Raw genomic sequence first — 11,901 nt, forward strand, 5'->3', positions numbered from 1 at the left:
CCGTACTGTACCTGCCCTGGGATTGTTTGATGGGACAGTGTGGAGGGAACTTTACTTTGTATCTAACCCGTGCTGGAGCTGCCCTGGGAGTGTTTGATGGGACAATGTAGCCAGAGTTTTACTCTGTATCTAAATCGTGCTGTACCTGCCCTGGGAGTGTTTGATGGGACAGTGCAAAGGGAGCTTTACTCTGTATCTAATCCGTGCTGTACCTGCCCTGGAGTGTTTGATGGGACAGATTAGAGGGAACATTACTTTGTATCTCACCCATGCTGTACCTGCCTGGAGTGTTTGATGGGACTGTGTAGAGCGAGCTGGACTTTGTATCTGACCCATGCTATTCCTGTAGAGGGAACTTTACTTTGTATCTAACCCATGTTTTACGTGCCCTGAGTGTTTGATGGGACAATGCAGAGGAAGTTTTACTCTGTATCTAAATCGTGCTGTACCTGCCCTGGGAGCGTTTGATGGGATAGTGTTGAGGGAGCTTTACTCTGTATCAAACCCGTGCTGTACCTGCCCTGGCAGTGTTTGATGAGACAGTGTAGAGGGAGCTTTACTCTGTATCTAACCTGTGCTGTTCCGGCCCTGGGAGTGTTTGATGGGACAGTTTAGAGGGAGCTTTACTCTGTATCTAACCCGTGCTGTACCTGCCCTGGAGTGTTTGATGGGACAGTGTAGAAGGAGATTGACTCTGTATCTGACCCGTGCTGTACATGCCCCAGTAGTGTTTGATGGCACAGTGTAGAGGGAGATTTACTCTGTCTCTGACTCGTGCTGTACATGCCTTGGGATTGTTTGATGGGACACTGTGGAGGGAACTTTACCCTGTATGTGGCACCTGCTGTTCCTGCCCTGGGAGTGTTTGATGGGACAGTGTAGAGGGAGCTTTGCTCTGTATCTAACCTGTGCTGTACGTGTCCTGGGAGTGTTTGATGGGACAGTGTAGAGGGAGCTTTCCTCTGGATGTAACCCGTGCTGTACCTGCCCTGGGAATGTTTGATGGGACAGTGTAGAGGGAGATTTACTCTGTATCTAACCCATGATGAATGTGCTCTGAGAGTGTTTGATGGGACAGTGCAGAGGGAGATTTACTCTATCTAACCCATACTGTACCTGCCCTGGGAGTGTTTGTTGGGACAGTGCAGAGGGAGATTTACTCTGTATCTAACCCATGATGAATGTGCTCTGAGAGTGTTCGATGGGACAGTGTAGAGGGAGCTTGACTCTGTATCTAACCCGTACTGTACCTGCTCTGGGAGTGTTTGATGGGACAGTGTAGAGGGAGCTTGACTCTGTATCTAACCCGTACTGTACCTGCCCTGGGAGTGTTTGATGGGACAATGTAGAGGGAGCTTTAATCTGGATGTAACCCGTGCTGTACCTGCCCTGGAGTGTTTGATGGGACAGTGTAAAGGGAGCTCTACTCTGTATCTAACCCGTACTGTACCTGCCCTGGGGGTTTATGATGGGACAGTGTAGAGGGAGCTTGACTCTCTATCTAACCCGTGCTATATCTGCCCTGGGAGTGTTTGATGGGACAGTGTAGAGAGAGCTTTGCTCTGTGCGTATACCGTGCTGTATCTGCCCTGGGGGTGTTTGATGGGACAGTGTAGAGGGAGCTTTACTCTGTATCCAACCCATGCTGTAGCTGCCCTGGGATTGTTTGATGGGACAATGTAGAGGGAGTTTTCCTTTGTATCTAACCCGTGCTGTACCTGCCCTGGGAGTGTTTGATGGGACAGTGTAAAGGGAGCTTTACTCTGTATCTCACCCGTACTGTACCTGCCCTGGGATTGTTTGATGGGACAGTGTGGAGGGAACTTTACTTTGTATCTAACCCGTGCTGTAGCTGCCCTGGGAGTGTTTGATGGGACAATGTAGCTGGAGTTTTACTCTGTATCTAAATCGTGCTGTACCTGCCCTGGGAGTGTTTGATGGGACAGTGCAAAGGGAGCTTTACTCTGTATCTAATCCGTGCTGTACCTGCCCAGGGAGTGTTTGATGGGACAGTGTATCGGGAGCATTACTCTGTATGTAACCCGTGCTGTACCTGCCCTGGAGTGTTTGATGGGACAGATTAGAGAGAGCTTTACTCTGTATCTCACCCGTACTGCACCTGCCTTGGGAGTGTTTGATGGGACATTGAAGAGGGAACATTACTTTGTATCCAACCCGTGCTGTACCTGCCTGGAGTGTTTGATGGGACAGTGTAGAGCGAGTTGGACTTTGTATCTGACCCATGCTATTCCTGTAGAGGGAACTTTACTTTGTATCTAACCCATGTTATACGTGCCCTGAGTGTTTAATGGGACAATGCAGAGGAAGTTTTACTCTGTATCTAAATCGTGCTGTACCTGCCCTGGGAGCGTTTGATGGGACAGTGTTGAGGGAGCTTTACTCTGTATCAAACCCGTGCTGTACCTGCCCTGGCAGTGTTTGATGAGACAGTGTAGAGGGAGATTTACTCTGTATCTAACCCGTGCTGTACCTGCCCTGGGGGTGTTTGATGGGACATTGAAGAGGGAGATTTACTCTGTATCAAACCCGTACTGTACCTGCCCTGGGAGTGTTTGATGGGACATTGAAGAGGGAGATTTACTCTGTATCTATCCCGTGCTGTACCTGCTCTGGGAGTGTTTGATGGGACAGTGCAGAGGGAGCTTGACTCTGTATCTAACCCGTGCTGTACCTACCCTTTTGTGCTCTACTCCCCTATTTGTAAAAGCTAGGATCCCATGTGCTTTTTAAACACTTTTGTTTAGCTTGTCCCTCCCACTTTTAAAGGTTTGTGTGTCTGAACCGCTTGTTGATTTTATTGATATTAACAGAACATGGCTAAAATACATTAACATAATGTCTGATATAATGTGCATTGTGGGAGAGAGATGTTTTGTCTGAGTTAGGAAATGAAACAGGCTTCACTGCAGACAGGTCGCCACGGCAACACCGATAAGGCATTCCATTCCACAAATTCCGCTCGGGTGGAACTCTAATCAGATCAGGGGAAAAAGCCGGGTTTGCCTGTTAATATAAGCTTAAACCAGAGTGAGTAAAAGAACAGATTATATTATAACGTGTGATGTTTATACCTATAACTGTGAAGCTGTAAAATAACATCATTAACAACAGGCAGGGTAGTTGAGGGATAATGAGAACATTACTGAAGAAAAGTAACTGCTGGGAACCAGGGAAAGTGTCCGTGTAAATCACAGCAGAGAAGACAAAGAAGAGTCAGGTGCCAGAGATGGATCACTACAGGGTATAAAAGTGAGGGGATCCTGATGTAAGGGGACAGTCAGGACTGGAGACACCGGAGACCAAGCTCAGGGCGCCCGAGGTTCCATCCAGCGGACTGACCTTGTGTAAGTTACTGTGGACACGCGGGACTTGCAAGTTTACTCTGACTGATGGATCAATATGATGTACGGTAGAGGACAGAGAATCTGCTCTCAAACAGATACACCACTTTGAGTACTGTTGGGGGGGATGGCTTATCAGAGGAAGGCAGCAGCAGACAACTTCCTGGCACCAGGGGTGGCTCTGCTGCACAGGACGGGAGGAAAAAGAGGGGTAGAGCTATAGTAATAGGGGATTCTATTGTAAGGGGTAAGGCGTTTCTGCGGCAGCAAACTAGACTCCAGGATGGTGTGTTGCCTCCCTGGTGCAAGGGTCAAAGATGTCTCAGAGCGGCTGCAGAACATCTTGGAAGGGGAGGGTGAACAGCCAGTTGTCGTGGTGCATATAGGTACCAACGATATAGGTAAAAACCGGGATGAGATCCTAAAAGCTGAATATAGGGAGTTAGGAGGTAAATTAAAAAATAGGACCTCAAAGGTAGTAATCTCAGGATTGCTACCAGTGCCACTTGCTAGTCAGAGTAGAAATAGAAGGATACTTCAGATGAATACGTGGCTAGAGGAATGGTGCCAGGGGGAGGGATTCAAGTTCCTGGGACATTGGAACCGGTTCTGGGGGAGGTGGGACCAGTTCAAACCGGACGGTTTGCACCTGGGCAGGGCTGGAACTGATATCCTGGGGGGGTGTTTGCTAGTGCTCTGGGGGAGGGTTTAAACTAAGATGGCAGGGGGTTGGGAACCTGAGCAGGGAGACAGAGGAAAGGGAAACAAGGATAAAAGCAAAAGAAAGGAAGGAGAAAAACAAAAGTGGCAGTCAGAGAAATCAACGGTTTAAATCAAACATGGCCACAGTAAATAATAATTCTAATAGGTCTAACAGCGTTAAAAAAACAAGCCTGAAGGCTTTGTGTCTTAATGCGAGGAGCTTTTGTAATAAGGTGGATGAATTGGCTGCGAAAATAGAGGTAAACGAATATGATTTGGTTGGGATTATGGAAACATGGCTCAAGGATGGCCAAGGCTGGGAACTCAACATCCAGGGGTATTCGATATTCAGGAAAGATAGGCAAAAAGGAAAGGGAGGTGGGGTAGCATTACTGGTTAAAGAAGGGATTAACACAATTGTAAGGAAGAATATTAGCTCTGATGATGTGGAATCTGTATGGGTAGAATTGAGAAATACCAAGGGGCAGAAAACATTAGTGGGAGTGGTATATAGACCTCCAAACAGTAAGGCGGAGGTTGGGGATGGCATTAAAAGAGAAATTAAAGAAGCGTGCAATAAGGGCACAGCAGTCATCATGGGTGACTTTAATCTACATATAGATTGGGCTAACCAAATTAGTAACAATACTGTGGGGGAGGAATTCCTGGAGTGTTTACGCGATGGTTTCCTGGACCAATATGTTGAGGAACCAACCAGAGATCAGGCCATCTTAGACTGGGTATTATGTAACAAGAAAGGATTAATTAGCAATCTTGTTGTACGAGGCCCCTTGGGTCAGAGCGATCATAATATGATCGAATTCTTCATTAAGATGGAGAATGAAATAGTTGACTCAGAGACTAGGGTCCTAAATTTAAATAAAGGAAACTACGATGGTCTGAGGCGCGAGTTGGGTAGGATTGATTGGGGAATGTCAAAGGGTTGGCGGTGGATAGGCAATGGCAAACATTCAAAGACCGCATGGATGAACTACAGAATTTGTTCATCCCTGTTTGGCTCAAAAATAAAACAAAAAAGGTGACTCAACCGTGGCTAACAAGGGAAATTAGGGATAGCATAAGATCCAAGGAGAGGACATATAAATTGGCCAGAAAAAGCAATAATCCTGAGGATTGTGAGCAATTCAGGATTCAACAAAGGAGGACAAAGGGATTAATTAAGAAGGGGAAAATAGAATATGAGAGTAAGCTTTCAGGGAACATAAAAACTGACTGTAAACGCTTTTATAGATATGTGAAGAGAAAAAGATTAGTGAAGTCAAGCGTAGGTCCCTTGCAGTCAGAATCAGGGGAATTTATAATGGGGAACAAAGAAATGGCAGACCAACTAAATACATATTTTGGTTCTGTCTTCACAAATGAGGACACAAATAACCTCCCAGAGATGCCGGGGAACATAGGGTCTGATGAAAGGGAGAAACTGAAAGAAATCAGTATTTGTAGGGAAATGGTGTTAGGGAAATTCATGGGATTGAAGGCCGATAAATCCCCAGGGCCTGATAATCTACATCCTAGGGTACTTAAGGAAGTGGCCCTAGAAACAGTCGATGCATTGCTGATCATCTTCCAACATTCGATGGAATCTGGAACAGTACCCATGGATTGGAGGGTAGCTAATGTTACCCCAATATTCAAAAAAGGTGGTAGAGAGAAAACGGGGAATTACAGACCGGTAAGCCTGACATCGGTAGTGGGGAAAATGTTAGAGACCATTATAAAAGATGTAATAGCAGAGCACTTGGAAAGCAGTGACAGGATCGGACAAAGTCAACATGGATTTACAAAAGGTAAATTATGCTTGACTAATCTACTGGAATTTTTTGAGGATGTAACTGGCAAAATAGATAAGGGAGAACCAGTGGATGTGGTGTATTTGGACTTTCAGAAGGCTTTCGATAAGGTCCCACATAAGAGATTAGCATGCAAAATTAAGGCACATGGGATTGGGGGCAAGGTATTGACTTGGATAGAGGACTGGTTGGCAGACAGAAAGCAAAGAGTTGGAATAAACGGGTCCTTTTCCGAGTGGCAGGCAGTGACTAGTGGGGTACCGCAGGGATTGGTCCTTGGACCCCAGCTATTCACAATATATATTAATGATCTAGGCAAGGGAACTAGATGTAATATCTCCAAATTTCCAGATGACACAAAGCTGGGTGGGCATGTGTGCTGTGAGGAGGATGTCGAGAAACTCCAGGATGATTTGGACATGTTGGGTGATTGGGCAGAAACATAGCAGATGCAATATAACGTGGATAAATGTGAGGTTGTCTACTTTGGTGGCAAAAACAGGAAGGCAGATTATTATCTAAATGGCAATAGATTGGGAGAAGGGGAAGTGCAACGAGACCTGGGTGTCCTTGTGCACCAGTCGCTGAAACTAAGCATGCAGGTGCAGCAGGCGGTTAAGAAGGCAAATGGTATTTTGGCCTTCGTAGCGAGAGGGTTTGAGTACAGGAACAAGGATGTCTTGCTGCAGTTGTACAGGGCCTTGGTGAGACCACATCTTGAGTATTGTGTGCAGTTTTGGTCACCTTATCTGAGGAAGGACATTCTTGCCATGGAAGGAGTTCAGCGAAGATTCACCAGGCTGATACCTGGGATGGCAGGAATGACGTATGAGGAGAGATTGGGTCAATTGGGCTTGTACTCGCTGGAGTTTAGAAGAATGAGAGGTGATCTCATTGAAACTTATAAAATTCTGACAGGACTGGACAGACTAGATGCAGGAAGGATGTTCCCGATGATCGGAGAGTCCAGAACCAGGGGACACAGTCTAAGGATAAAGGGTAGGCCATTTAAGACAAAAATGAGGAGGAATTTCTTCACCCAGAGAGTGGTGAACCTGTGGAACTCTCTACCACAGAAGGCAGTGGAGGCCAATTCATTGAATATATTCAAGAAGGAGTTGGATATATTTCTTAAGGCTAAAGCATCAAGGGGTATGGGGAGAAAACAGGGACCGGGAACTGAATTTGGATGATCAGCCATGATCGCATTGAATGGCGGAGCAGGCTTGAGGGGCCGAATGGCCTACTCCTGCTCCTATCTTCTATGTTTCTATGTTTCTATATTTCTAATAAGGTATTAAATTTGCTGACACGAGACTCTCGAACCTGCTAATTAATAAGACAAGGCATCAGCTAGAATCTTACACCTCTTTACTGTTCTGCTCCTCTACTCCTTTTAAACTTTTACCATTTAATGTAGATTTCCTATTTTTTTCTTCCTCCCAAAATGCACCACCTCAAAATTCACTGCATTAAATTTCAGCTGACATCTACCTGCCCCATTTACTAGCCTGTGTATTCACACTGAAATCACTTAGTCCTCTTCACAGTTGGCCAGGGTCCCTATTTTAGTCTCATCTGGAGATTTTGATCTTGTGCCTCTCATACCCAAGCCCAGATCATTTCTCTGAGACGATTCACTAGGTTAATTCCAGAGATGAGGGGATTGACTTATGAGGAAAGGTTGAGCAGGCTGGGCCTATACTCATTGGAATTTAGAAGAATGAGAAGTGATCTTATTGAAACATATAAGATAGTGAGGGGGCTCATCAAGGTAGATGCAGAGGATGTTTCCCCTCATGGGGAAATCTAGAACTCGGGGGCACAATCTCAGAATAAAGGGTCGCCCTTTTAGAACTGAGATGAGGAGGAACTTCTTCTCTGAGGGTCATAAATTTGTGGAATTCTCTGCCCCAGAGAGCTGTGGAGGCTGGGTCATTAAATACATTTAAAGTGGAGATGGACACATTTTTGCAAGATAAGGGAGTGAAGGGTTATGGGGAGCGGGCTGGGAAGTGGCTTTGAGCCCAAGATCAGCCGTGATCTTATTGAATGGCGGCGAAGGCTCGAGGGGCCAAGTGGCCGATTCCTGCTCCTATTTCTTATGTTCTCTGGGCACCTTATCAAACGCCTTCTGACAATCCATCTCCACAACATCCGCTGCATTTCCTTTCTCACTACACTGTGCTATTTCCTGACATAATCGCTGCTGTCTGTCCTGAGTGAATCCATTTCACTGCCAAATGTTGCAATGTTTGCTCCACCCCACAGGGTTCCATCTGTTCAAAGCCACAACAGAAAGGTCCAGTTTTCTCCTGGAGTTTGAGAGAAATCAGCTTCAACAATGAGGCAGAGTTTCAGCCAATGAGGGAGATCCGGGCTCAGCCCCGCCCACTGGGTGCCGCAAACCCCGCCCCTCACACACTCCGATTGCTTGGAGGTCCAGTCGCCCACTAGGTCCTCCAGTCCCGCCCCGCTCTTCCTATTGGTCGGGAGCGCCTGTCAATCACCCGGGCAGTGTGAGCTGAGCATGCGCGGGAGAGGCTCGTTGTTGGGCAGTGGCGGAGACTGGGTGACCCGACAGAAGAAACAACAAGTGGCCTTGACACAACAGAGGGAGCAACTCAGAGCCGGTTAGCATCAGGGTGGATCTCGGTCCCTGGCCTCCTGTGTAGGGCTTTCTTGTTGCATCAGTTTGAGCTGGAGTGGAGAGGGGGGGAAAAGCTGCTGGGTTTAACCCTCAGTACTTCTGAGCCCAGGGAGACCCAACAATTTCCAATGTGGGACTGTGAAGAGAGGTGGATTCTAGGGGGGATTAAGTTGCTAAACAGATACTGTCCGTACAGTGTAAAAGATTATCGTTTTAGGAACAAGTATTTCTGTAGAGGCTTTCAATCCATTTTATATATACTGATTTTTAAAATTCATTCGATGTGGGTGCCGCTAGCAAGGCCAGCATATATTGCCAGTCCCCAGTTGCCCATTGAGAAGGTGATGCTGGGCCTTCTTGAACCTCTGCAGTCCGTGTGGTGAAGGTACTCTCAGAATGCTGTTAGGTGAGAAGTTCCAGGATTTTCACCCAGCGACGATGTAGGAACGGCGATATATGCCCAAGTCAGGATAGTGTGTGACTTGGAGGGGAACTGGTAGGTGATGGTGTTCCCATGCACCTGCTGCCCTTGTCCTTCTAGGTGGTGGAGGTCGCGTGTTTGGGAGGTGCTGTCAAAGTTCTAGTCGAGTTACAGATGTATAAAGTCGCTCTCCTTTACCCCTCCCCCTCCCACCTCACTCTCTCTCTCTCTCTCTCTCTCCTCCCATAGAGGCCAGAGTCTTGTGTCGGCCCAGACCGGGTGGCGGGTTCCCTTCCCTGAAGGACATTAGTGAACCAGTTGGGTTTTATGACAATCCGACAGTTTTTATGGTCACTTTTTTCTAGTGGTGGCCCCACAAATTCCCAGATTCATTCAGCTCAATTTCACAACCTGTTTTTGTGGGTTCTCTCTCACCCTTTTTCCCGTTTGAAATTTATTTTACAGGGTGTTCGAAGGGGAGGATTTGCAGACGAGAAACTCAAACCAAACATCACTTCAAGATCTGACAGAGTCGCTCAATTCATCAGGACCTTTGAACATGGAAGCAGAAAGCACCATTCAGAGCGGGAGAAACCGTACACCTGTTGTGTGTGTGAACGAGGCTTCAGCCGATCCTCTGGCCTGTTGAGACACCAGCGCAGTCACACCGGGAAGAAACCGTGTAAATGTAGGGACTGGGAAGCATTTCAACTACCCGTTTGAGCTGGAAACGCATTGTCGTGTTCACACTGGAGAGAGGTCGTTCACCTGCTCTGAGTGTGGGAAGGGATTCACGTGTTCATCCTCCCTGCTGACACACCAGCGAGTTCACACTGGAGAGAAAGCATTCACCTGCTCTGAGTGTGGGAAGGAATTCACTTGTTTATCCAACTTGCTGAAACACTATCAAGTTCACACTGGGGAGAGGCCGTTCACCTGCTCCGCGTGTGGGAAGGAATTCACCCTATCATCCGACCTGCTGAAACACCAGCGAGTTCACAAGTGACTGCAGAGGTTGGATTCTGATGATTTTGCTGCTGTTAATTACATTCTGGACTGAATCATGTTCATTCTGACAGTTGGGGTTTGTTTCTGCTGATAATAACCCGTGTAACTGGGCTGGAGTTTAATATTCTGGATATATGTCAAATAAATCAGCTTAGCTTTAAACACATTGTTGTGGATTTTTGTCGTTCCCACCTGAGTGTTTAGCATCACCTGGCTGGAGCTCAGAAAGGACAATCTGGGGGGAGAACCATACGGCAGGAACAGAACTACAGCCTGGACACAGTCCTTCAGGGCCACACTGAGAGGGACAAATGGCACTTTGGTCTTTCTCGTCTCTCTTCACTGACAGCAATGTCCCCGTGCAGGTGAATCTTGAGGCCTGTAAGGTCCAGATGATTTCCACCCAAAGGTGTTTAAAGAGATCGGACGGGTGCTCTGTGAGCCCCTTGCCCGTGTCTTCAGCTCAGTAGAGTCAGGGATTGCTCCCTGAGATTGGAAGGTAGCTCACGTAGTTCCCATTTTCCAAATTGGGGACAAATCAGAGCCAGGGAACTAGAGGCCCATCAGTGTGATATCAATCACAGGGAAGGTGCCTGAAGCGATCCTAAGAGATGCTGTTTTCGATCACGGGGAAAGGGAAGGAGCCATTAGAGATATTCAACATGGCTTCCAGAAAACAAGGCCAACTTGTTTGAGTTCTGTGAAGAAGTTGCTGAGTTGGGGGATGAGGGGAATCCGGTTGACATTGTCTACCACAGGGGTGCCGATCTCATTTTCCATGGTGGGCCGAATCTGATATCCTGGCCCTTGGCGAGGGCCACATTCAGCAAAAGTTATTAAAATAGGAATAAATGAAGATAAACTATATCGATACTTTGAATCAGAGAATGGTTACAGCACAGAATGAGGCCATTCGGCCCATCGAGCCCGTGCCGGCTCTTTGCAAGAGCACTTCAGCTAGTCCCTTCCCCTGCCCTTTCCCCGGAGCTCTGACATTGTTTTTCCTTCAGGTTCTTATCCAATTGCCTTTTGAGAGCCACGATTGAATCTGCCTCCACCACCCTTTCAGGCAGTGCATTCCCGATCCTAACCACTCGCTGTGCAAAAGGTTTTTCTTACATCACCTTTGGTTCTTTTGTCAATCACCTTAAATATGTATCCTCTGGTTCTGGACCCTTCCGCCAATGGGAACAGTTTCTCTCTCTCTACTCTGTCCAGACCCCTCATGATTTTGAACTCCTCTATCAAATCTCCTCTCAATCTTCTCTGCTCTAAGGAGAACATCCCGATCTTCTCCAGTCTATCCACGGAACTGAAGTCCCTCATCCCTGGAAGCATTCTTGTAAATCTTTTCTGCACCCTCTCTAAGGCCTTCACATATTTCCTAAAGTGTGGTGCCCAGAACTGGACACAATATTCCAGAAATTTTCTCCAATTAAATATTGGGAAGTCCGGAGCCATTGATTTCGGTCTCCGCCACAAACTCCGTTCCCTAGCCACTGACTCCATCCTTCTCCCCAACATCTGTCTGGGGCTGAACCAGACTGTTCACAACCTTGGTATCGTATTTGACCCTGAAATGAGCTTCCAAACACATATCCGCAGCACAACAAAGACTGCCTACTTCCACATCCGTAACATCGCCCGTCTCCACCCTTGCCTCATCTCATCCATGCCTTTGTTACCTCTAGCCTTGACTATTCCAATGCACTCCTGGCTGTCCGCCCTCATTCCACCCTACGTAAACTTGAGGTCACCCAAAACTCGGCTGCCCATGTCCTAACTTGCACCAAGTCCCGTTCGCCCATCACACCTGTGCTCGCTGACCTACACTGGCTCCCGGTTAAGCAGTGCCTCGATTTCAAAATTCTCATCCTTGTTTTCAAAAACCTCCATGGCCTCGCCCCTTCCTATCTCTGTAATCTCCTCCAGCCCCACAACCCCCCC

The 11,901-nt window shown here is 47.1% G+C and overlaps 1 protein-coding gene across 1 annotated transcript in view; it reads left to right on the forward strand.

The window, feature by feature from the left end:
• LOC147119842 (uncharacterized) overlaps window positions 1-10,116 on the forward strand; it is a 42,046-nt gene extending 31,930 nt beyond the window's left edge. The window contains 3 exon segments of the mRNA XM_085984161.1: window positions 7,947-7,953; window positions 9,538-9,626; window positions 9,706-10,116. Coding sequence (XP_085840287.1) covers window positions 7,947-7,953; window positions 9,538-9,626; window positions 9,706-9,952 — 343 coding nt within the window. The 3' untranslated portion in view covers window positions 9,953-10,116.
• Window positions 10,117-11,901: the final 1,785 nt, after the last annotated feature.

The sequence above is a fragment of the Somniosus microcephalus genome, chromosome 4 (assembly GCF_052327205.1).
Source record: "Somniosus microcephalus isolate GS21.2 chromosome 4, FLI_Smic_1.0, whole genome shotgun sequence".
NCBI classification, from domain to species: domain Eukaryota; kingdom Metazoa; phylum Chordata; class Chondrichthyes; order Squaliformes; family Somniosidae; genus Somniosus; species Somniosus microcephalus.